Source organism: Hippopotamus amphibius, chromosome 3 (genome assembly GCF_030028045.1).
Source record: "Hippopotamus amphibius kiboko isolate mHipAmp2 chromosome 3, mHipAmp2.hap2, whole genome shotgun sequence".
Lineage (NCBI taxonomy): Eukaryota > Metazoa > Chordata > Mammalia > Artiodactyla > Hippopotamidae > Hippopotamus > Hippopotamus amphibius.
The window spans coordinates 113982963-114009809 of record NC_080188.1 but is presented as its reverse complement, the minus strand read 5'-3'; the positions used below and the strand labels follow the sequence as shown (position 1 = coordinate 114009809).

The window sequence follows — 26847 nt, the reverse complement described above, 5'->3', positions numbered from 1 at the left end:
CTGTAGGACATTTTACACAATTTAATAAAGGATATTACAATTTGAAAATAACCCTCTAACTAACTGTGCTATGCACTAACCTGTGCAGTTTCAGAAAATTAAATCTTTGAAAATGTTCAGGAAGGTGACTTTGCACTCACCTTTCTCTTATAGTACAATTCACCCTTCTAAGAGTTCAGAAAGTAAACAGAAAAAATGTTGCATTGTCATCAAATAGATTTTTAAGATGAAATTTCTTGTCTTCCTCAAAAAGCAATTTGAGAATACAATAGAATGGTGCATTATGTGCTAATCTGTAGTGGTATGCATCTACATAGTATATATATATGTTTTTTTCCTCTGAGGCACAGGAATTTTAAAAAATTCTCATCTTAATAATGCCATAAAACGACAATATTCTCACATCTCTAATGAATTAGTGTGACATAGACATGATTATTAAAGAGGAAAGACACTGGGGATGTACCAGTGGTAGAAGAAAAAGAACAAAGAATTCTCCAAGCTGATTCATCAAGGAAGAAGCACTTCCTTATTTGTGGAAGATGGCCTGAAATTCTGCTGATCGAAGACAGCACTTCTTTTTTTTTTTTTTTTTTTTTTTATTATTATTTTATTTTATTTTTTTGGGGGGTACACCAGGTTCAATCAACTGTTTTTATACACATATCCCCATATTCCCTCCCTTCCTTGACGCCCCCCCCTCGATTCCCCCCCACCCTCCCTGCCCCAGTCCTCTAAGGCATCTTCCATCCTCGAGTTGGACTCCCTTTGTTATACAACAACTTCCCACTGACTATTTTACAGTTGGTAGTATATATATGTCTGTACTACTCTCCCGCTTCTTCTCAGTTTCCCCTTCACCCCCCGCCCCCTCCCATACCTCGAGTTCTCCAGTCCATTCCCTGTATCTGCTTCCCTGTTCTTGTCACTGAGTTCATCAGTACCATTTTTAGATTCCGTATATGTGAGTTAGCATACAATATTTGTCTTTCTCTTTCTGACTTACTTCACTCTGTATGACAGATTGTAGTTCTATCCACCTCATTACATATAGCTCCATCTCATCCCTTTTTCTAGCTGAGTAATATTCCATTGTATATATATGCCACATCTTCTGTATCCATTCATTTGTTGATGGGCATTTCGGTTGCTTCCGTGTCCTGGCTATTGTAAAGAGTGCTGCAATAAACATTATGGTACAAGTTTCTTTTGGGATTATGGTTTTCTTTGGGTATATGCCCAGGAGTGGGATTACTGGATCATATGGTAGTTCTATTTGTAGTTTTTTAAGGAACCTCCAAATTGTTTTCCATAGTGGCTGTACCAACTTACAGTCCCACCAACAGTGAAGGAGACTTCCCTTTTCTCCACACCCTCTCCAACATTTGTTGTTTCCAGACTTTGTGATGATGGCCATTCTGATTGGTGTGAGGTGATACCTCATTGTGGCTTTGACTTGCATTTCTCTGATGATGAGTGATGTTGAGCATCTTTTCATGTGTTTGTTGGCCATCTGTATGTCTTCTTTGGAGAAATGTCTATTTAGGTCTTCTGCCCATTTGTGGATTGGGTTATTTGCTTTTTTGGTATGAAGCTGCATGAGCTGCTTGTATATTTTGGAGGTTAATCCTTTGTCCGTTGTTTCATAGGCAATTATTTTTTCCCATTCTGAGGGTTGCCTTTTAGTCTTGTTTATGGTTTCTTTTGCTGTGCAAAAGCTTTTTAAGTTTCATGAGGTCCCATTTGTTTATTCTTGATTTTATTTCCATGATTCTAGGAGGTGGGTCAAAAAGGATGTTGCTTTGATGGATGTCATAGAGTGTTCTGCCTATGTTTTCCTCTAGGAGTTTGATAGTGTCTGGCCTTATATGTAGGTCTTCAATCCATTTGGAGTTTATTTTTGTGTATAGTGTTAGGAAGTGTTCTAATTTCATTCTTTTACATGTTGCTGTCCAGTTTTCCCAGCACCACTTATTGAAGAGGCTGTCTTTTTTCCATTGTATACTCGTGCCTCCTTTGTCAAAGATAAGGTACCCATATGTGTTTGGGCTTACTTCTGAGTTCTCTCTTCTGTTCCATTGATCTTCCTTTCTATTTTTGTGCCAGTGCCATACTGTCTTGATCACTATGGCCTTGTAGTATAGTTTGAAGTCAGGAAGCCTGATTCCACCAACTCCATTTTTCCTTCTCAAGATTGCTTTGGCTATTCGGGGTCTTTTGCGTTTCCATACAAATCGTAAGATTTCTTGCTCTAGTTCTGTGAAAAATGCCATTGGTAATCTGATCGGGATTGCATTGAATCTGTAAATTGCTTTGGGTAGTACAGTCATTTTCACGATGTTGATTCTTCCAATCCAGGAACATGGTACATCCCTCCATCTGTTTATGTCATCTTTGATTTCTTTCATCAATGTCTTAAAGTTTTCTGCATACAGATCTTTTGCCTCCTTAGGCAGGTTTATTCCTAGGTATTTTATTCTTTTGGTTGCAATGGTGAATGGGAGAGTTTCCTTAATTTCTCTTTCTGCTCTTCCGTTGTTAGTGTATAGGAATGCAAGAGATTTCTGTGCATTCATTTTGTATCCTGCTACTTTACTAAACTCATCAATGAGTGCTAGCAGTTTTCTGGTAGAGTCTTTAGGGTTTTCTATATATAGTATCATGTCATCTGCAAAGAGTGATAATTTTACTTCTTCTTTTCCAATTTGGATTCCTTTAATTTCTTTTTCTTCTCTGATTGCTGTGGCTAACACTTCCAAAACTATGTTGAATAACAGTGGTGAGAGTGGACACCCTTGTCTTGTTCCTGTTCTTAGAGGGAATTCTTCCAGTTTTTCTCCATTGAGAACAATGTTGGCTTTTGGTTTGTCATATATGGCTTTTATGATGTTGAGGTAATTTCCTTCTATGCCCATTTTCTGGAGAGCTTTTATCATAAATGGATGTTGAACTTTGTCAAAAGCTTTTTCTGCATCTATTGAAATGATCATATGGTTTTTATCCTTCAATTTGTTGATATGATGTATCACGTTGATTGATTTGCGTATATTGAAGAATCCTTGCATCCCAGGGATAAACCCCACTTGATCGTGGTGTATGATTTTTTTAATGTGCTGTTGCAGTCTGTTAGCTAGTATTTTGTTGAGGATTTTTGCATCTATATTCATCAGTGATATTGGTCTGTAGTTTTCTTTTTTTGTGACATCTTTGCCTGGTTTTGGTATCAGGGTGATGGTAGCCTCATAGAATGAGTTTGGGAGTGCTCCGCCTTCTGCAATATTTTGGAAGAGTTTGAGAAGGATAGGTGTTAACTCTTCTTGAAATGTTGAAGACAGCCCTTCTATATGACATCTGTGATCATCATTGCATCACTAGAATTTTCTAAATACTGAAAACATAAAACAGCACCAATTCTAGTAATAAAATATATTAGTTGCATATATTTGTCTGAAAATGGCTTTACCTAAATTTTGAAGGATATTTTCATTGGGATGTAGAATTTTATGGACGTTATTCCTAAAGCAATTTTTACGATGCTGTTCCAGTACATTCTAACTCTGTAGGGATGAGAAGTCAACTGCAATTCTTATTGTTCCCTGAATGAAATGTGTCTTTTATGTCTCTGACTGCTTTGTCTCCCCACGTTTTAATTTTATGCATTTATTTTATTGTGGTTGAAAAATATGAGATCTTAACAAATATTTAAGTGTATAGCACAGTACTGTTGTCCATGAGCACAGCACTGTACAGCAGACCTCCAGGACGTTTTCATCTTGCATAACGGATACTTTACTTATTGATAAGCAGCTCACCATCTTTCCTTCTCATCAACTCCTGGTAACCACCACTCCATGCTTTGCTTCTATGAGTATCATTACTTGAGATACCTCATATAAGTGGAAGCATGCACTATTTGTCCTTCTGTGACTAGCTTATTTCACTTAGCATGAAGTCCTCAAGTTTCATCCATGTTGTCATATATTGCAGCATTTCCTTCTTTTGTAATGAATAACCTTCCACTGTATGTATATACCACATTTTCTCTATCTGTTGGTCTGTCCACAGACATTTATGTTGCTTCCACATCTTGGCTGCTGTAAATAATGTTGCAATGAACATGGGACTGCAGATAGCTATTCAAGATCCTGAGTTCAACTCCTTTGTCTATATACCCAGAGGTGGAATTGCCAGATCACGAGGTCGTTCTAATTTTTGGAGGAACTCTCCTACTGTTTTTCATAGTGTCTGCATTCCCACCAGCAGTACAAAAGTGGTCAAATTTCTCTACATCCTTGCAAACACTGTTTAGTTTCTGCGTTTGGGAAAAGCTAGAATTTGGGGGTTTTGCCTTGCTCCCTCTGCATTAAGCTGGGAGGAGGGACTATTACCAGTGAGTGTGCACTAGCTCAAACTGAGAGTTCTTGGGGATGACTCGGCAGGGGGATGGGAGGTAGAACTGGAAAACCATGGGTGACTGTGACCAATCTTTCTAAACCCTAGGGACTCTGTCTTGTGGCTACAGTAAGGGAACGGGGACAACGATTAATTGCAATGGATCACTGAGTCACGAAAGTCTTTGCTCTGATAATTATCAATGATTGTAAATTCCTAAGGAAATGGTAAACTTTAGGCAAAGGTTGATGCTATAATTAACCCTGCTCTGAAGGTAAAAACCTACTCATGTGAGACCCCTTTGCGGGTCTCTCCTCTCCCTTCTGGTGTCTGTGCCAGAAGCTGTTGTTCTCTCCTCTTAATAAACTCTTATTCTGTGGCTTAAACCTGAGTGGCAGCTTGTTATTGATCCTGAGGAGAAATTCTTTTCCTTCAGAGATCACGCACCCACTCCCTGGACGAATTCTGTGGCAACAAAACCATCACCTTTGTTCTCAGTGGTTACCAACATGGAGCTCTTTCCTCTCACCACTCAGACACGAGCAAGATTGCAAAATAATCCCCCAGGCTGCTCCTGAAAAGTCAGACCACTGGATGTACAGTCCAGTCCTCTCCTCTCTCCTGGGACAAGCTGGTAGTTGAGGTCTTCCTCCCAGCATGAAGTGCTGTGATGCATGGGTTGGGGGATTACGGCAAGGTGCCACATATTTTCCTATTGGCTTCAATGCTGCTGGTCCCATGCCCAGTGGTGCAGGAGCCTCTCTACTGGTCTCTGCATTTCTCAGGAGGGGACGTGAGCTGTGTATGATTTTTGAGTTGGTGTGCCTAGGGTTTGGAGGGTGTAGGTTTCCCCTTATGCCATTTTATTGACTTTGACTGCTTTCATGACTTTCCTTTTATCTTTGCTTTTCAGAAATTTAATTATTATATTTCCAGGCTTGTTTTACTCTGTGTTTATCATGCTTAGGGTTTATTGAGATCCTTGGAGCTGTAGGTTGATATTTGAAATCAAATTTGCAATTTGGGGGCCATTAAAAAATGTTCTGTTCCTGTCTCTCTTTTCTCCTTCTGGGACTGCAATTAAACATATGCTAGATAATTCAATGTAGTCTCACTAGTCACTGGGGATCTATCCTTATTATATTCAGAATTTTGAATATTAGAACCAGAGTTAGCTACATTATCAGACCTTCATGAACTCCACTGGCCTCGTGAGTATGACTGGACCTAGAACTCTAAGGAAAGAACTATTTCCACTAAATATTTTTATGCACATTTGCACACGCATACTGCATTGTATTAGATAATTCTTCATTTATTTAATGAAACACTTTTCTATGCTTACCATATACCAGGAGACTGCCTAAGCAATTATTGTCTAAGCAATATAACTATGCACATCTAAATTAAGAAAAGATATGATCTTATTTCTGCTTCTACCTAGGATTTAGAAAGCTGGGAAAAGCTCTGTTCCCAACTAATGATGAGAAAAGGCTGGATAACCTATACAAGGTCATACATTTTCTGGAACTCATCGGGGATCTGTAGGCACAGGGACACCCACTAGCCTGAACTCCAATTAATGATGTGTCCGTCCTAGGTGAGAGTCCTATTGTTTAGTCCTCTTCGTAGATCCAGAAACAGGGACATGGAAGGATGAACTAATCTGTGCAAGGTCACAACAGTAAGAGGGGCAGCAAGGATCCCAGCCCTGTTAGTTCAGCCCCATCGTCCTCGTCCGGGCCCCTCTGCTGTGCTGCTGATGTCGTCACTGGCAGCCCTACCCCAGCATCCAGAGAAACATTTCCATAAAGACTGATGCCTGGGGTCTTCCCTGATGGTGCAGTGGTTAAGAATCTGCCAGCCAATGCAGGGGACACAGGTTCGAACCCTGGTCTAGGAAGACCCCACCTGCCGCAGAGCAACTAAGCCTGTGTGCCGCAACTACTGAAGCCTGCGGATCTAGAGCCTGTGCTCCACAACGGGAGAGGCCACTACAATGAGAAACCCATGCACCGCAACGAGGAGTAGCCCCTGTTCGCTGCAACTAGAGAAAGCCCGCTCACAGCACCAAACACCCAACACAGCCAAATAAATAGATAAATAAATTTATTAAAAAAAAAAAAAAAGGCTGACGCCTGTGGTCCTGAACCTTTTCCCTCTTATCTGATCCCAAAGCGTGTGAGAAGATTTAGTCTGTTATCTTGGGTAACACAGCAAAGGTAATGAATAACCACAGAATCAAGAAGTGTCAGTGGCAAAGCCCATGAGCAATTCCCGGGGACTGTGTACGTGTCCATCCCAAACTCCCCATCTATCCCTCCCCCCAACTCTTCTACTATATTTAGAATAGATAACCGACCAGGACCTACTGTATAGCACAGGGAGGTCTGCTCAATACTCTGTAATAACCTAAATGGGAAAAGAATTTGAAAAGAACAAATGCATGTATACGCATAACTGAGTCATTTTGCTGTACACCTGAAACTAACACAACACTATTAATCAACTACACTCCATAATAAAATAAAACTTTTTTAAAACGAAATTAAATTAAAAAAATTAAAAAGCAGATCTATAACCATTAAAAAGGAAAGAAAAAGAATAGATACATGTACATGTATAACTGAATCACTTTGCTGTACACCTGAAACTAACACAATACTGTTAATCAACTATATCCCAAAACAAAATAAAAACTTAAATAAAAACAATTCCTGGGAAATAAAAATAGAATCTAGGTAATAAAGTCTGATCTTTCTCTTTTCCTTCGTGCTTCATCTAGTTTCACTTGCTCACAGCGTGTCACTTGCAGAAGCCTCAAACCCGGGGCTTCAGACCAAAGGTCCTGGTGTGAAATGGCTTCCCCGACACCGCATCTTTGAGGGCCGTGTGCAGGAGCGACGCCCAGAGATTCAAGGCGGCAGCAGGCCGTGTGCACAGACACTGCGACCTGAGGCTGACACTGCGCTCTGGGGCCTCTGGGGCCATGAGCCATGTGCCTGCGCGAGACCTTGAGAACTCCGCACATGCCCTGCTGACTGCGAACCCTGTGAAGCAGCCCCGCCCACAGTCTGGCAGGGAGAGCTCCTGCTCTGGAGCCAGACCTTGCACCTCTCCATTCTCTGATGGAACAATAAAGCTCTCCTTTGCTTCCAAACGGCACTAGTTCTCATTTGATTGGTGGCAGTGACACCAGGCAGTAGGACCCTTCTTGGGGATCCACTGGAGAGGGTTGGTAGCAGAAGAGCAGGGAAAATCCTTGGTTATCTGGCATGACAGCACTCTTTTTCCAGCTGGGGAAATGATCCAGGGAGAGGTAGAGAGTAGTTTAACATCCAAGGGTAATAGAGACTCTTGAATCCTCTGACTGAGTGAGTATAAGGGCTGAAGGAGACAGAGGGCCAGGGGCCTGGGTTCAGGTGGGACACCGAAGGACCTACTCGTGTGCTGTACACAGTCTTTGTGAGATATGGACCCTACTGGGGCCAGGGGTCCACTAGGCTGATTCCGGCTCCCTCCCCACATTCCCTTTTCTTAACTACAAGTTTGTTTTCTCTGTCTGTGGGTCTGTTTTTGTTTTGTTTCAGAAATAACTTTGTATCATTTTTTATTAGATTCCACATGTAAGTGATATCATATGCTATTTGTCTTTATCTGGCTTACTTCACTTCGTGTGGTCATTTCTAGGTCCATCCATGTTGCTGCACATGGCATTATTTCATCCTTTTTATGGCTGAGTAATATTATATACACATATTATATATATGTATACACATACCACATCTTCTTCATCCATTCATCTGTCAATGGACATTTAGGTTGTTTTCATGTCTTGGCTATTGTAAATAGTGCTGCTATGAATACTGGGATGCATGTATCTTTTTGAATTAGAGATTCTGTCTTTTCCAGATATATGCCCAGGAGTGGGATTGCTGGATCATATGGTAACTCTATTTTTAGTTCTTTAAGGAACTTCTGTACTCTTTTCCATGGTGGCTGTACCATTTATGTTCCCACCAACAGTGTAGGAGGGTTCCTTTTTCTCCACACCCTCTCTAGCATTTATTCTTTGTAGACTTTCTAATGATGGCCATTCTGAGATAGAACAGTTTCAATGGCCTTTAGCCTTAGAGAAAGAGTAATGAATAATTATAACAACTTCAACAGGAGTCAAGATGGAGAATTAATATTCTGGGAGGACAGAGGTAAAGATGTGGTAACTTGTGCTGTGCTGGTCCATGGACTGAAGGAGCACACGAGGTTTTTCCACTTTCTCTCTAGAAAGTAGCCAACCCTGTCCCTGCTCCCCTGATTAGAGTGACTCCTTCGCTCCATAAAGAAACTGTCCTCTCACCTGGTGAACAAGGATAAGAGTGATGAGGACAAGGACCCATATAGTGTCAGCCTTCCCTCCCTGGTCGTTTCCCACAGTGGGTTATCTCTCCTGTGAACCCTCCTTTCGTTTCTGAGGGATACTGGGCACTTTGGAGTGAAAGGGTCTGGGTTTAAATTCTATCCAATCCAGCCTTAGATTCCTTCTCTATAAAAGTGAACCTAAGAAGTGCCCGAGTGGAATCATTGTGGGGATGTTGAACTGGAGCCTCAGAATGGGTAGGGGAGAGGACACAGATGATCCTAAAAAAAGCGAGGATCCTAAGAGCTTTAGTCCCTCTCTGCAAATGATCTTCTATTCTGCATACGTGTAGGAAGGAAGATCAGATTCTGCAAATCAGGCCTGAACCATATCTTTCCTAATCATCTTCCTCTTACTGCAGGTACTCGAGAATGGGAAGGGGAGGAGGAAGCTATTGCCTGTACCCTGTGACCCTTCCTGTATCTGGCCTGTTGGTTGCACAGAAATAGGATTTCAGAGAAATGGCAGGGCCTGTGGGGCAAAGAGCAGCCTGGTGTTTCAGAAAGAGCACTCAGATGGGACACTGGCAGCCTCCCAGCCTTGCACAACCAACTCCCACCACTCAAGTCCAGAGAGCAAGGGCTGGATTACATGAGTGCTAACACCCAACTTTTTGCCTAGTGCAAGGTTCACATGACAAGCCTCAGTTTGGCAGTTTCTGAACAGAACCTACCTGAAGGCATTCTGCAAGACCCTGCTTACCTGACCGCACCAGGGCAAAATTTCATGATATAAGGTTGTTTCTCTTCATTTGTTCCTACAAAACTTGATGTGAAGACAGCTTTCCAGGTGAGAACTCATGCCAAAATAAAATAAAATAGGTAATCATTGCTTTGTGACATCCTCTCCGCTTACATGAGACAATTCAAAATGTTCACGTTGTGTTCTGCTCAGAATAGGAATATTTGCTCTGCTAAGGAAAAGGAATAGCTTCAGCTTAAGAAACGTGTATCTGGCACCGATTCTATAAAAGGCAACTTGTTAGGTACTATGAAAAATTCTTCCAGTTTTTGCATCTGAACTAATGAAGGAATGAGGAAAAATCTGGGCATCTTCTGGAAGTGAGTGGGTAAAGACACTCTAAACATCACCCAATTTAATCCTTCTGGTTGTATCTTAATGTAGGCAGTTTTTGCCTCCATGAGTGATAAGAACGGTGTACTTAATAAAGTCAGAGAGGAAATGAGTAGATGCATAAGGACAAGAATACAGACCAGATCTATTGTTTATTGAAATCACATAATAAGCAAACTTACTTTAAAGATTGTAGTATATTGCTACCTCCATAATCTGTCGTCTTACCTGTGTGCTTTTAAGTTTATGCTTATGTATGTGGTACGTGAACTGTTCTATGTCCTACATTTTCTCATATTATTTCAACCCTTCCCCATGTCCCCATGTATGTATAGGAATGATGTGACTATCATGGAGTTGCATCATAGCTGGTATTTCCTTGCCCTATTGTTGGACACTGGGATTTTGTTCAGTCCTTGCTTATTTTTGTGTAGCTTTATCAAATTCCGCTGAGAGCTATTTTCTTCTTTTGAACTGTTTCCCTTGGATTAATTTCTTCTTCTGGGAATAACTAGGTCCCAGGTCCTGAAGTTTACTCTCAAGGACGTTGCCTGTTGCCCAGCTCTGCCAGCTCACAGTGAGTGTGTCCAGTGTCCTGGAGAATCTCAGTCTCAGTTGTTTTCGGTCTACCTCATTTATGAGGCATCATGCTTGGTTGTTGGTTTGGGTGTGCATCCTTGGAGGGTGGTTCCAAATGCTATGCTTTTCAGGAAATCCAGTAATATTACACCCCTCAGATTTTTTAAAAATCTTATTGAAGCATAGTTGATTTACAATGTTACATTAATTTCTTCTGCACAGCAAAGTGATTCAGTTATACAGACATATATATATATATCAATATTTATGGATATATATATTCCTTTTCATATTCTTTCCATTATGGTTTATCACAGGATATTGAACATAGTTCCCTGTGCTATGCAGGAGGACCTTGTTGTTTGTCCATCTTATATATAGGAATTTGCTGATGCCAAACTTACATTCTATCCCTCCCCCACTCCCCTTCCCCCTTGGCAACCACACACTGCTCTCTATGTCTGTGAGTCTGTTTCTGTTTCGTAGACATGACCATTTGTGTCATATTTTGCCTTGCACATGTGGGTGATATCATATGGTATTTGTCTTTTTAGGACTTACTTTGCTTAGTATGCTAATTTCTAGGTCCATCCATGTTGCCCCACATGGCATTATTTCATTCTTTTCAATGACATAGTAACATTCCTTTGTATATATGTACCACATCTTCTTTATCCATTCATCTGTTGATGGACACTGAGGTTGTTCCCATGTCTTGGCTATTGTAAACAGTGCTGCTATGAACATAGGGGTACATGTATCGTTTTGAATTATAATTTTGTCTGGGTATATGCTTAGGAGTGGGATTGCTGGATCACATGGCAACTCTATTTTTAGTTCTCAAAGGAACCACCATACTATTTTCCATAGTGGCTGCACCAATTTACATTCCCACCAACAGTGTAGGAGGGTTCCCTTATCTCCACACCCTCTCCAACATTTATTATTTGTACACTTTTAAATGATGGCCATTCTGACCTCACCCCACAGATTTGACATGCATCTCTATGTTGCATCTTATACTCACGTAACTTCCTTGTCAGTTGCCTCTAGATAAAAGATAAGATTGGCCTTCAGGAATGCTATGCGTTTTACAGTCTGAAGATCCTCAAATACAAGATAGGGGTGCCTCTACCTTGGTGTGGACGTTTCTTCAAGACATAACTTGCTGTTCTCAAATCAAAAATTTACCCAGTTCTCTCCTGGAGCAGGGCATCTCATGCATGGCGGGTTTTAATATAACATCCTCTCAGAACACCTCTTTGGTGCCTTTACTAAAAAGTAATTTTGTGCTCCTCCCAGATCATAGTTCCAAACCAGAACACTGTGACACAGGGTTTCTTTTCTTCCTTTTTCATGGCGATAGAATTTTATGGGATGTTTTGGTAATCCCAATTTGATCTCATGGGTCAAATATGTAAAAATAGGATTTTTATGCTACCTAATAGTTATACAGTATGTATCACAGATTCAAGAGTGAGGCTTAGAGATGCATTAGGCGAGAATACCAGCTTGAAACAGGAAGTGGCACTTAAACAAACAAACTATAAGTTTACTCATTTGTGTTTTAAACGAGGGGTCCCCAACCCCCGGGCCACGGACCACTACTGGTCTGTGGCCTGTGAGGAACCAGGCCGCACAGCAGGAGGCGAGCAGCAGGCCAGCAAGGACAGCTTCCCCTGCAGCTCCGCATTGCCCCCCATTGCTCACATCCCTGCCCCAACCATCCCTGCCCTCGCCCTGGTGGTGGAAAATTGTCTTCCGTGACACTGGTCCCTGGTGCCAAAAAGGTCGGGGACCCTTCTTTGAAACCATGTCAGTGTGCCTTATATTTAAACGTTTGCATCAAAATATCATGCAGTATCCAACACTTTAAGTGAAGTGGGGAGAAGGAGGAGGGGGAAGCAGAGGAGGTGGAGAAAAGGACTGGAAGGAAGAGGGGGAAGAGGAAGAGGAGTGCTAGTAGTAATAAAATAACATATGTTCAGTGCTCATTGTGTGACAGATACCCTTCTACACTTATTTACTCTTTATTTTATTTATTTTATTGGCTGTGTTGGGTCTTTTTTGCTGTGCTCGGGCTTTCTTTTTAGTTGTGGTGAGTGGGAGCTACTCTTCGTTGTGGTGCACAGGCTCCTCATTGCCATGGCTTCTCTTGTGGAGCATGGGCTCTAGGCACGTGGGCTTCAGTAGTTGCAGCACATGGGCTCAATAGTTGTGGCTCACGGGCTCTAAAGTGCAGGCTCAGTAGTTGTGGCACACGGGCTTAGTTGCTCTGCGGCATGTGGGATCTTCCTGGAGCAGGGATTGAACCCGTGTCCCCTGCATTGGCAGGCGGATTCTCAACCACTGTATCACCTAGGAAGCCCTATTTACTCTTTTAATAGCTCATTTGCTCCTCATAAGAACTCTGACTCAGATAGTACTATGATCCCATCTACTTTGAGGAAACCAAGGCACAGAGAGGCAAAGTAACTTTCCCAGGGTTACACAGCTTATTACTAGTAGAGTCAGAAGACTCAGTGATAGCAACTATGTTTCAAAAAAACATTATACGTAATTTAAATTGTGCTTGTTACCCTAAAGTGAAGTTTATGATTGGAAGTCATCAAAGTTTTAAGAAAGGGAACTGAAAACTTCAGAAGGCAGGCTCTACACTTTCTGCCAGTCTCATCCTTCCTTGAAATAGGTGAGGATTTCCCCCCATCTTCACTAAAAGGGGGAAAAGGGGAGAGGGATAAATTGGGAGATTGGGGTTGTCATATACACACTACAACATATAAATTAGATACCGGGACTTACTAGATGGTGCAGTGGTTAAGAATCCACCTGCCAATGCAGGGGACGTGGGTTTGATCCCTGGTCCAGGAAGATCCTGCATGCCGCGGAGCAACTAAGCCCGTGCACCACAACTATTGAGCCTGCGCTCTAGAGCCCGTGAGCCACAACTATTGAGCCCATGTGCCACAACTACTGAAGCCCTCAGCCTAGAGTCTGTGCTCCACAACAAGAGAAGCCACCACAATGAAGAGCCCAAACACCACAATGAAAGGTAGCCTCCCCCCACAACTAGAGAAAGCCCGTGTGCAGCAACAAAGACCCAACGCAGCCAATAAATAAATTTATTTTAAAAAATAGATAACTAATAAGGACCTACTGTATAGCACAGGGAACTCTACTCAACACTCTTTAATGATCTATGTGGGAAAAGGATCTAAAAAAGAGTAGATATACGTACATGTATAACTGCTTCACTTTGCTGTACAGTAGAAGCTAACACAATATTGTAAATCAACTACACTCCAATAAAAATTTTAAAATACATAAATAAATACAATGTCAATGAATAAGCAAATTCTAATACAAATGTATCAAAATAGAGATTTCATTTTTATATACTGAAAACTGGACTATGTATTTGCATGGCTTTTCTATATGAAAATGTATATACCAGTTTATAAATAAAGATGATTTGACTCTATGTTGTGTACATGTAAAACGAAAATGAGAGAGAGACACTGGAGAGGGCTCTGGCAATTAGCATAGAACGTGCTAGTTGTGTTTCTGAATCTCCTCCAGCTCTTCTCATTCTGGCTGTTTCCTGGTCATCTCTCTAGGCTAAGGTGTCTTGCACGATGTTCCAGTTGCTAGGTGCCCAGATGCTGCAGATGCTGGAGAAATCCTTGAGGAAGAGCCTTCCTATATCCTTAAAGGTGACAATGGGAAAGTTCTGAAGGGAGTAAGGAATAGAAAGTTCATGTGAATGAGGGGAAGGGACACTAGTAGTTCCAGAACACCTATTCTGTGCCAGGCACTAGTGCGTGTCTTCTCTTATTTAATTTGCATAACCTCTCTACAAGATATTTGATGTTATGTCCGTGTCACTGATGTGAAGATGGAGGCTCAGTGAAGTGGTTTGCCCAATACCCCACAAAGAGTGAGCTGCGGTGTTATAGTATGAACATAGGAATGCCTGAGACTTAACTCTGCTTTTTGTTCCAAGCTGATTCATAAAGTATTCCCTTGCTCCTTTCCAAGAAGCCTTCCACAATAGCACTGGAAGCTTGCGCAGAGTTCTCAACAAAGTAAGCTAAGACTGCATGTCAATTTTTAATTTGTTCTCCCTAAAGAAACATTTGCCATGTGCGAGGTTAACCATCATGAGTATGTGAAATGAATAATAAGTCCATTTCTTTGGACTTAGATTTTCCAATTGCTGTGAACTTATTGCATATCAGGCTATTTTATGACTGACTCTGAGGATCTCTGTTAACCTAGTACAATTGATCAGAAATCTGAGGACTAAATAGTGTACACACATGGATGGCCACATCCAGAACTGTTCTAGAGCAACTCTAATGATTGGTTGAGGTCCTCACCTGTGTTTTTCTTTAGCAACCAAAGGGATAGGGTCCATTCCAGTGTAATTTAAGTAGGACACTGTGTGTGTGTGTGTGTGTGTGTGTGTGTGTGTGTGTGTGTGTGTGTGTGTGTGTGTGTGTTTGGAGAACAATTGTTTTCCCAGAAACTTTTTTTTTTGTAAAAATAGAAACCAGATTTCTACTCTTTTATAAGACACTCCAATGAGATGCATACATTTTATTTATTTGTTTTGTTTTGTTTTAAGCTCTTTATTGGAATAAAATTGCTTTACAATCATGTACCAGTTTTTGAGGTACACCAAAGTCAATCAGCTGTATTCATACACATATCCCCAAATTCCCTCCCTCCCACGAATCTCCCCCACCCTCCCCGTCCCAGCCCTCTGAGGCATCACCCATCATTGAGTTGATCTCCCTTTGTTATACAGCAACTTCCCACTGGCTATCTATTTTACATTTGGTAGTGTATATATGTCTATGTTACTCTCTCACTTTGTCCCAGCTTCCCCCTCACCCCCCGCCCCCTAACCTCATGTTCTCAATTCCATTCTCTGCATCTGCATCCTTATTCTTGTCTTGTCACTGGGTTCATCAGTACCATTATTTTACTTTATTTTATTTTATTTTTTTAGATTCCGTATATATGAGTTAGCATACAATATTTGTCTTTCTCTTTCTGACTTACTGCACTCTGTATGACAGAATCTAGGTCTATCCACCTCATTACATAGAGCTCCATCTCATTCCTTTTTATAGCTGAGTAATATTCCATTGTATATATATGCCACAACTTCTTTATCCATTCATTTGTTGATGGGCATTTAGGTGGCTTCCATGTTCTGGCTGTTGTAAACAGTGCTGCTATAAACATTAAGGTACATGTTTCATTTTGGATTATGGTTTTCTCTGGGTATATGCCCAGGATTGGGATTACTGGGTCATATGGTAGTTCTATTTGTAGTTTTTAAAGGAACCTCTGAACTGTTTTCCATAGTGGCTGTACCAACTTACATTCCCATCAACAGTGCAGGAGAGTTCCCTTTTCTCCACACCCTCTCCAACATTTGTTGTTTCTAGATGTTTTGATGATGGCCATTCTGACCAGTGCGAGGTGATACCTCATTGTGGCTTGGACTTGCATTTCTCTGATGATTAGTGATGTTGAGCATCTTTTCATGTGTTTGTTGGCCATCTGTATGTCTTCTTTGGAGAAATGTCTATTTAGGTCTTCCGCCCATTTGTGGATTGGGTTATTTGCTTTTTTGGTATTAAGCTGCATGAGCTTCTTGTAGAGTTTGGAGATGAATCCTTTGTCTGTTGCTTTATTGGCAAGCATTTTCCCCCATTCTGAGGGTTGCCTTCTTGTCTTGGGTATGATTTCTTCCGCTGTGCAAAAGCTTTTAGGTTTCATTAGGTCCCATTTGTTTATTCTTGATTTTATTTCCATGATTCTAGGAGGTGGGTCAAAAAGGATCTTGCCTTGATGTATGTCATAGAGTGTTCTGCCTATGTTTTCCTCTAGGAGTTTTATTGTGTCTGCCCTTACATGTAGATCTTTAATGCATTTTGAGTTTATTTTTGTGTATGGTGTTAGGAAGTGTTCTAATTTCATTCTTTTACAGGTTTCTGTCCAATTTTCCCGGCACCATTTATTGAAGAGGCTGTCTTTTTTCCATTGTATATTCATGCCTCCTTTGTCAAAAAGAAGGTGCCCATATGTGCGTGGGCTTACATCTGAGTTCTCTACTCTGTTCCATTGATTTTCCTTTCTATTTTTGTGCCAATACCAATACCATCTTGATCACTGTGGCCTTGTAGTATAGTTTGAAGTCAGGAAGCCTGATTCCACCAACTCCATCTTTCCTTCTCAAGATTGCTTTGACTATTCGGTGTCTTTTGCGTTTCCATACAAATCGTAAAATTTCTTGTTCTAGTTCTGCGAAAAATGGCATTGGTAATTTGATAGGGATTGCCTTGAATCTGGAAATTGCTTTGGGTAGGATAGTAATTTTCACAATGTTGATTCTTCCAATCCAAGAACATGGTATGTCCCTCCATCTGTTTGTGTCGTCTTTGATTTCTTTCATCAGTGTCTTATAATTTTCTGCATACAGATCTTTTGCCCCCTTAGGCAGGTTTATTCCTAGGTATTTTATTCTTTTTGTTGCAATGGTAAATGGGAGAGTTTCCTTAATTTCTCATTCTGCTCTTTTGTTGTTAGTGTATAAGAATGCAAGAGATTTCTGCAAGATGCATACATTTTAGACAAGATAAATGCATTCACGTCCCTCACTCCCTAATAGATTCTTTACTCCCTTCTTTCAGTATAAAGGAGAAAAATGTTAGCATTATTTTATTTGTAGATTTTATGGTTTCATTTATAAGAAATAGAGTAATGAAACAACGTGCCCTATTCTTTGTTACTGCCAAAAACAGGCAACCTCTCAGAGACACAGTCAATTTTTCTTGGCGGTTACATCAGTCATACATGTTATGAATACTTGCCTAAGATATTTTTATGGTGAGTAGATATTTTTGAAAATTCTTCAGCCTAAAATTTTTTCTTCCATGCTCCATAGTACAGAATTTTGTGATTTAAACTTCTCTTTACTCCTTGGGTTACGTGAACCCCAAACATTTTGAGAAAACTCTTTTTTTTTTAAGCTATTTGAGAAAGCTATTGGTAGTTCCCAAGGGTCCTTACTTGGAGCATCTCTGTGGGAAGATAAGGTGGCCCTGCTGGCTCCTTAAGTTTCATGAAGAAATAGCATTGGTTGTATATTAAAGATATACATTTACCCTAGTTGAAATGGAGAATACTGGTTGACAGGAATTTTAAATGGAGACATGACATAGAATTCAATACTTGCTTGAGTCTCAGTAAATAAAAGGTCCATCCGTTCTTCTAAGTGTTGAGTGTTAAGTATATTTTATTGCATGTGTCAGTTCCAGCTGAGTCAATTTAGAATAGCTGCGTGGCTCACTATGATCTGAGACCAACAGAAAAAAGAGTTTTAATTAATTCAGCCAGGGGAATAAGAAAGAATAACAGTTACACATTTTTCAGATCTTGTGATGGATAACACAGTGTAAAGCAATTTTACAGACCGCTAATGCAAATGTGTAAGAAGAAATGTCTATATTTTGGCAACCTATCCTGAATTTCTATATCAAGCCTCTATTCATGGCTGTAAACAATAAATTCAGATAAGCTCTGTCAACTTAGATTTTTCCCCCTTCTCTTTCTCCGGGGTCTAACTTCAGTAGTTCCTGTGGGGTGGAGGGTGGCAGGAGGGAAGGATGCTGGTACCGTCTTTGGTCATCACCTATCCGTGGTAGAAACCATTCAACTGCATACTTTTTTTTTTTTTTTTTTGACCTTTGGTCATTGGCATATCTCCATGCTGGTATCTGTAAGTGTTTGTGTTCACAATAGTCTTTCGGCCCATGGTGGCATCCACCGCTGCATTCCCCAACCCCCAACCATTCGGACACGTAATGTCCATAGACTGTCTCATTCATCCTCTCCTGCCACTTTCCTTTCTCTGAGCAGCCTGTGCACCATGGTGCGGCTCGGTATCCAAGACTGGACCAAGGCTGTGGGACCCTACAGTCCATTCTGTTGAGCATTTTGCTGCAGCCTTTGCTTATTGGTGGGAGGAAATTTACTTTGCAGAGTGTAATGTGGACATACATGTTAAAGAGTTTTAAACTTTTCCATGACCTTCGAACCAGCAATTACCTCCTGGATAATCTAAGAAAATATCAGATGCCCATGCAAATATTTCTGCACAAGCATGCCCTGTGAAGAATTATTTCTTAAAATAATGAAAACTTGGGAGCAGCTGAAATGGCCATCAATAGGCAAATGAACAAATGAACTGTGATCCATCCTTATAACAGAATCCTATGCAGTCATTGGAACATAATTGAAAATGTTTGAATTTATGAACATAGAAATACACCCACAATGTATTCATTGAGGGAGAAACTTCATGTATCCAATCATTTTATGTTTGTAAAGTTGTGTATCTCTGTGCATATGAATAGAAGAAAGTCTGGGAAAAGATAATATAAAATCCTACAAAAAAGAGTGATGTTCTCTAGATCATGACCTTTATTTGTCCAAATATTTTACTACATGCATGTATGATTTATATTAGATGGGAAGCAAAAGCTCTCATTTGAGGTAAAAATAAAAAGTAGCATGTGGAGACTTTTGATGTTTGATGCCCCATTTCCCCTGTACCACTGTAAAATTTCATGATTTCATTGAAATAAACTTTGTCCTGATCAAACAAGGCACTTTGCCATCTCTTCCTAATAAGCTGACCCTCTCACTTTCTTGGGATGCTGCAGGTTTATGGGACCATCTTCCACATGAACCAGGGAAACCCTTTCAAGCTAAAGGCCCTGGTGGACAAGTGGCCTGATTTTAATACAGTGGTCATCCGCCCCCAGGAGCAGGTAAGGTACTGGATGTGGAATGAATATGCATGTAAGTTTGTATTTGCTATGTGCTTGGCAATGTGTAGAGCCTGCGGATACAGAAATGAATTGCAGTGATAGCAAATAAGTTCCTGTCCTCAAGAACCTCACAGCCTGGAGGAGAATATAGATAAGAACATAAATTATAACCCTGTAAAGTGTACAAGAACAGAAAATGTACAACATACAAAGAAAGCACAACTGAAAGCTGATTAAAGTACGGAGGCTGGAGATGGCGGTGACAGACTCAGGTTAGAGATAGTTTTTAGTGGATGTTTCATCTGAATTGGATTTTGTAGACAAATATATCTTTGTTAGATTGACACAGAAGAGAGGACATTTTAACCATTTTAACCAGAGAAAGTAGCAAGGACAAAGATAGGAAGATATGAAACAGGACACTTAGGGTAATTATAAAAAAGCAAATTTATGATATTAGAATTTCCATATGTATATTGGGGAAACATTTAAAAATTAATGAAACTAAATAGTAGTTAATACATTTCAAAGACAAAACACCCTAAGCTCCCTTTAAAATGACCAGTAAAATTATAAGTTTATAGATATACAAATATATATTTCCGGCCAATTATGTTATTTAAAAACCACTAAATTAAACAATATATAAAATGAATAAACTTATATTAATAATAATAACCAAACTGAAATAAAATGATTTGATCTTTTATCTTAACTTTGATCTTAAGAAACAAAGTGTGTTAGTGGTATCATTGCTGACTTGTGAGTATATTTTTGTGAAATATATTGCAACTATTTTAAAAAAGGTTTCAAATTCTCCTCCAGTTGTGGTAATATTTCCCTGCCCCTTCTTCTTCCAAATAATCTCATCTCTTATTTAATAATTTGAGAGGATCTTTCTACATAAGTGGTTTCTTTTGTTTTTCTGTAATTACAATTTGTTCAATATTGTATTATTTTAAGAAAACATTTCTCATTCGTTTTCGTCACCTTTGTCTTAAGTGTAGATGGAAATTTTAATCCAGAATTATCAACAACCAAATGAATATTGTCATTGTCATAGTTTGTATATTCTGCAAGTATTTGAAATATAGAAAAATGTATTCTTGCAACAAAAGTTTTTCTTGTCAATTGCTGTGCTCTTCTTCCCGTGGAGGAAGATGAAAATATAGAAGAATGCTTTCTAAATAGTTGTGTCTTTGTTTGAGTTGAGATTTTTAACACAATGTATGGGTAGAGGATAGTATCCTTCTGCAGTTTTTCATCATAATTTGAGTACCTGAATCTCTCATCTTGAACTCATGATTTAAATGATTCAGAAAAACTTGTAATGCTCAAATACAAACACCAATATTTTAGTACTTAAAGATACCACAATATAGTAGAATTTAGATAAAAGCATTATACTCGTGAAAAATAAGAAACTTGTTTTATCTGCCTTTTCTCAATCATAACAGGACATGACGGATGACCTTGATCATTACACCAATACTTACCACATCTACTCCAAAGACCTCAAGAACTGTCAGGAATTCCTTGGCATACCAGAAGTCATCAATTGGAAGCAGCATTTGCAGATCCAGAGTAAGCAAAAGGAATGGAACATGTGCTGACTCACATCTTCATCCTGAACAATTTCTCCTATGATGGGCATCTCCGTTCTCCAAGCTCCGAATGCTCGGTTGCTGTCTTTTTTTCGTTCTTTTTTTACTCACCTGCAACTATACCTGTGAAGGGGGAGAATATACTCTCAGAGCTTGTACAGAATGAGCTTCCTATAGAAGACCATAACAAAATCCCCTGATAGCCAAGGATTTAGGGCATATTTTGCAGGCATATCCAGAATCCCTTAGGGTGATTAGGTATCAGAGCAGAGCTTTCCCCAGGGACTTTCATTCCTAGAACTGGGATGACAGCTTGTGCCACAGAACACCTCCCTGGTCATAAAGAACAACTGCCGTGGTTACGAGCATGCCTTCCAGAGTCAGACGACCTAGGATGGCATTTGCCTGTTACTTTGCTATGTGATCCTATCAAGGGACTGGTCCTATCTGAGATCATGATTTTCATATATAGAAATGCAGATAGTAATGGTACCTAAAGCACAGCAGTGTTGAAAAGATGAAATGAAACCTTGACTAGGAATTGCTTAGTACAATACCTGCGTGTTTCAGGGAACTTTCACTACATAGCAAACCTCATAATTCTGTGAATCAATAATTAGGCTAGGCTTTGCAAGGCAGTAGTTCTGCGGGTCTCCTCTGGGTTTACCTATGTATCTGCAGTCTGTTGATGGGTGGACTATGGGCTGGTTGCCCTAGCATGGCCTCCCTTACAGGTCTGAATGATGGTTCTGGCTGTCAGTGCTGGCCATTGGCCATGAGTATATCGTGAGCACATGTCCTCAGCAGGCTAGCCTAGGAGTATTCACGTGGTGTTGGTCTTAAGGTAGCCAGGAGCTTAAAGAAATGGTGTGCCTCAATGTAAGCATTTTTAAGCCTCTCCCTGCATCTAATTTACCCTTTCCCACTGATGAAAGTCAGTCATATGGCCAAGGTCAGATGCTGTGCAGAAGGGCACCATTCCAGGGAATGGATACAATGACATGTGGGCAAATTGTGGGCCATTACTGCAACAATCTACCACATTGGGAACATAGTAAGTACCCCACAGATGTTGGCAACTATAATGATTATAACTCATCTTCTTTGAGCATCAAACTTACATGGTTCTGTAGCCCAGAAAACTTAGTTGCAGTCTTGCTATTGCCTCCAATGGCATGACCATGGCTGAATAAATTTCTAGGCATGTTTTCACTTTTGGAAAACAGGGAAAACTGCACAAATGCTGACTACATAATCCCAGTCATACAGCAGCAGCACCAAGCCTATCACCAAAGTTCTCTGACTAGAAATCCTCAGACACTTCCTGCTCCACTGGAAAGCGTCTCCCTAGGTGGACTTAACTCATTGTGTTTCTCCTCATAACCCCACCTAGGTTCACAGTCCAGCCTGACTGAAGTAATACAAAATCTTGCAGCCACTAAATCCTTCAAAGTCAACCAATCGCAAAATATTCTCTATATGGCGATTGAGACAATAAAGGAACTGGCTCCTTCCCTGCTGGATGTAAAGAACTTATCCCTTACCGATGGCGAACCCAAGGCCATGTGAGTCTGATAAAAGCTACTCTGCAATACTTACAACTCTCACTATGGAAATAGCCTCCCAACTTCTCTCCCTAGTCTTACTCTCCCTCCCCACAATCTATCCTCTTCAAAGCAGCCAGAATAATCTCTCCAAAAAATGTAATTCAAACCATGATTTCTCCCCTGCTTAAAATACCCCACCAATTCCCTTCTCATCTGGACTATATCAGGCCTATGTCAACATCTCTGACCTGTCTTGACCTTCCAGCTCACTCAGTACAACAACATCGCCTTCTTTCTGTTCCTCTGTCATTACAAGTTCACCCATACTCCAGGACTTTGCGTTTGCTATTTCTTCTGCCTACTCTGTCTCTCAAAATAACAGAGGTAAGAACAAATATGAACCTCTAATCTCATGGGCTTTCCTTTTCTCTTGGAACATCCATAGTGACCAAGAGCTGTTTAAACTCTCATCCCTGGATCCTCCCCACGCGGCCTTGGTGAATAAATTCTGGCATTTCGGTGGCAATGAGAGGAGCCAGAGATTCATCGAGCGCTGCATCCGGAGCTTCCCCACCTTCTGCCTGCTGGGGCCCGAGGGGACCCCTGTGTCCTGGTCCCTGATGGACCAGACGGGAGAGATGCGGATGGGAGGCACCATACCTGAGTATCGGGCCCATGGTCTCGTCACCTACGTTATCCATTGCCAATCCCAGGCTCTGATCAAACATGGCTTTCCCGTATATTCTCATGTAGACAAGAAAAACAAAATTATGCAGAAAATGAGTCACAGTCTGAATCACATCCCTGTGCCCTGTGACTGGAACCAATGGAACTGTGTACCACTGTGAAGCAGCCCTGACCCGAAGACAGTGTGGGATGGGCCTGAGGATGCGGCTGGAGGAGCCGATGGGTAGGTGGAGGGAAAGAATAAATTGTAACTGTAATCGTTGTTAAAGGAGTGGACACCGCATGGGTCCTGGGGAGGTAGCATGACTGGTCAACAGGACTGCTACTGTGCCTGCATTCAAATCGCTGACGGGCTTGCCTTGGATATCTCAGCATAAGCAGCATCTGGTCCTCCTGCAGTGGTTTCACACAGTTCTGTTGCCCACGCTTCCGGTATCTCTGCCAGGCTTCTTCAGCGGCTACATGTGGCCCCAAATGGCTTCCCCTGGGACTCTTAGAGCATGGGTTGGTAGAGCCTTGCCTATTTTTCCAGGGAGAGATAATATTTCCTGGGCATTATGACTTATTCCTCTCTTTCTATGGCTTTTCCCTTAGTGAAGAGCAAGTGGACTCTATTCATTAGGTCTGTAGGGATTATCCTCTCCTCTGATTGCACTTTATAGGTGCATTAAATATGTTATATACAAGGATATATGAGACATTAGGTTAAACACAATATGCATGATATAGCAGAGAGAGTTATTAAGAAAAAATTAACTTACGTTAACCTCTCCTCACCCCACTTCTACTCTGGGGAAAATGATTCAATATTGTTTCTAAAAGCTCAGCATCCTAATGCCACCCAAAGACCTCCAACAACAAAGAGATTTTGTGTTGATTGTATAAGTTGAAGCTAAGTGGTTTGTGATGGGGACAGCATGGAGTGAGCTTATGGGGAGAGGAAAGTGGGAACACGCAGACCCAGAAAGGTGGGGATTCATTGAGAAGAGATGGGAGTTGAGGGGGAGGATGGCACAGCATGGATGCCTGCTGTTCCACTTGAACTTGGCACCTTACGTTAGGATGCCAGCATTCTGTGCAGCTCAGACCACTGTCTCATGGGAGAGTCTTGTTGCTGGTGTGGAGAGACCTTCTTCCTGGTTGGACAGGTTAGGTGGGAGAGTTTCCTGCCCCAGCCCTTTGAGAGAAATTGCACTAAACACCAGCACTGGGCAGCAAACTGAGCCGCTGAATGACGTGATCACCTGGATGAAGAATCTGTTGCCTCTGGTCCACCTAAGCCTGAAATTAGGAATTGGGGATGAAGTCCACCACCAACGTCCCCCAACACACATGCACACACACGTACACGCAAACACACACACACATAAACACACACAGAGAACACACACATGACTGAGGTTTAATTTCTTGGCCCATCGAGAGAGTGAAGGCTCAGTTTAGAGCAGGTGTCTCAACTTTGGTACAATCGACATTTTACACTGGACAATTTTTTGCTGCAGTTCTGTCCTGTGCCTTGTAAAATGTTTAGCAGAATCCCTGGCCTCTACCTACTAGATGCCAGTAGCACCTGCCATCCCAATTATGGCAACTAAAAATGTCTCCAGATATCAGTAAATGTCCCCTGGAGGCAAAGTCAAGTCTAGTTGACATTTAGATGGAAGGTTCTCAAAGTTGAGCCTGCATCACCGTCACTTACCAGGCTTGTTAAGACAGGGCTATGGGCCTCACCCTGGACTTTCTGATTCAGTAGATCTTGGGTAGAGTCCCACCATGTACATTTCTAGCAAGTTTCCAGGTGATGCTGCTGCTGCTGCTCCAGGGACCATGCTTTGAGAACCACTGGCTTAGGGAAACAATAGAACATATCTGACTTCCTAGAACTATAGATGACAATTCAGATCCCATACTACTACTTCCGTGTCTGTTTGAGTACAAGCGGATACTCCCCTCCAAGAATCCCCTGCAGTCAGCAGGGAGAAAGGGGCTTTGTGACCCTGAAACAAGAAGGACCTCAGGCTCAGGTAAAGGAAAACGCACATGGGTGGCAGCACGTGGGGGAACGTTGTTGGCAGTGGATCTTGGCTCATTAGCTCCAAGACTTGGCCCCCAATAGCCTGTAGGCTCCAGTGTTGTGACACCCCAGGCCAAACAACTAACCAGGCAGGGACACAGCCCCACCCATCTGCAGACAGGATGCCTAAAGTTTAAAGAGCCCACAGCCACCTCTGGGCTTGCCCCTAGACATAGCCTAGCCCACCAGAGGGCCAAGACCCAGCTCCACCCACCAGTGGACCAACTCCTCCCACCAGGAAGCCAGACCAAGCCTGTAGACCATCCTTATCCACCTGGGGGCAGACACAAGAAGCAAGAAAATGACAATCCTGCAGTGCAGGCCAGATCCTACCCTGGGGACAGCTGGACCCTGGCTCAGTCCACTAGCAGGCCAACACAACCTTCAGGACATCCTGGACCCCATATCCAACTGTGTCAGGAACCAACCTCCCCTCCACCCCCAACAATCTGAAACCCGCTCTGGGATCCCTTGCCGAGATGAGCTCGGCACGTCGGGGCGAATGATGGGTGCCACAAAGCGTAAAGAAACACAAAGACAGACTTAAGAGAAAGATGGGACCGGGGACTCAAGACCTCTGGATCAAGAGCCCTGCTGATTCATGCCACGTTGCTTTTATGCACTCTCAGCATTCAGGAAGTCATATAGCATAAGATTGCCACACTCCCAGCTGTGTCCCACAATCAATATTTTCTTTGAAGTAACCGAATTTCTCTTTGTACAAAGGGCCTCGCATGATTGGGGGCAGTGGTCTTTTGCAAGAACAGCGGAAGAACAATCGGTGCGTGCTCAAGCAGCATTCTAACTTGCACTGACCCGGCTTTCCTAAGTCCGCACCCCTCGCTCCTCCGCTGCACGAGCAGGACATCCTGTACCCAGTTGCTCGGCCCACGTAGTTTAATTACTTTTAGCAATATTTTCTGTTTTTTTAAAATATAAATTTACTTATTTTATGTATTTAATGGCTGCGTTGGGTCTTTGTTGCTGTACACGGGCTTTCTCTAGTTGCTGCGAGCAGGGGCTACTCTTCATTGTGGTGCACAGGCTCCTCATTGCCGTAGCTTCTCGTGTTGTGGAGCACAGGCCCTAGGCATGTGGGCTTCAATAGCTGCTGCACATGGGCTCAGTTGCTCCGTGGCTTGTGGATTCTTCCCAAAGCAGTGCTCGAACCCATGTCCCCTGCATTGGCAGGCGGATTCTTTACCACTGCGCCACCTAGGAAGTCCCTAGCCGTATTTTCTGTTACATTCTCAAGGCTTCAGGAAAACATCTGAATGTTTTCCCACATTTCCCCCTTTTTGTTTTTGTAGGAGAAGATAAGCCGATCGAGCCGCTTCTTTTTTCATCAGTTCTCAGAGGGCTTCTCTTGCGCATCTGAGGACTAAACATAAGACAGTTAAAAAGCAACAAAAGAATATCAGAGTGCCTAGGAGACCACTACCCATGCTTTTTATCCAGTCCAAAGGATTCAATGCTTTTAATCCATCGGCTATACCTTGTAAACTTGCAGTTTAGGGTAGAGATTGTAAGGATGCATGTTGTACGCCAGTTATTTTAGCTTGTAATTGTTGTATGTCCAGTGTGAAGTCATCTGCTTTATACCCCAGTAGATGTCTCCTTACTT

The 26847-nt window shown here is 41.6% G+C and overlaps 1 protein-coding gene across 2 annotated transcripts; it reads left to right on the top strand.

The window, feature by feature from the left end:
* The first annotated feature begins 9437 nt into the window (after window positions 1-9437).
* LOC130848190 (glycine N-acyltransferase-like) lies at window positions 9438-23310 on the top strand. 2 transcript variants are annotated; one of them, XM_057726307.1, is made up of 7 exons: window positions 9438-9598; window positions 10399-10460; window positions 14080-14175; window positions 19204-19311; window positions 20769-20895; window positions 22309-22480; window positions 22908-23310. In XM_057726307.1, the coding sequence occupies exons 3-7, from the start codon at window positions 14098-14100 to the stop codon at window positions 23308-23310; spliced, it is 888 nt and encodes a 295-aa protein (XP_057582290.1). In that variant the 5' UTR covers window positions 9438-9598; window positions 10399-10460; window positions 14080-14097. The 2 variants fall into 2 exon arrangements, with proteins under 2 accessions (XP_057582290.1, XP_057582291.1); XM_057726308.1 differs by lacking the exon at window positions 10399-10460.
* The last annotated feature ends 3537 nt before the right edge of the window (window positions 23311-26847 follow it).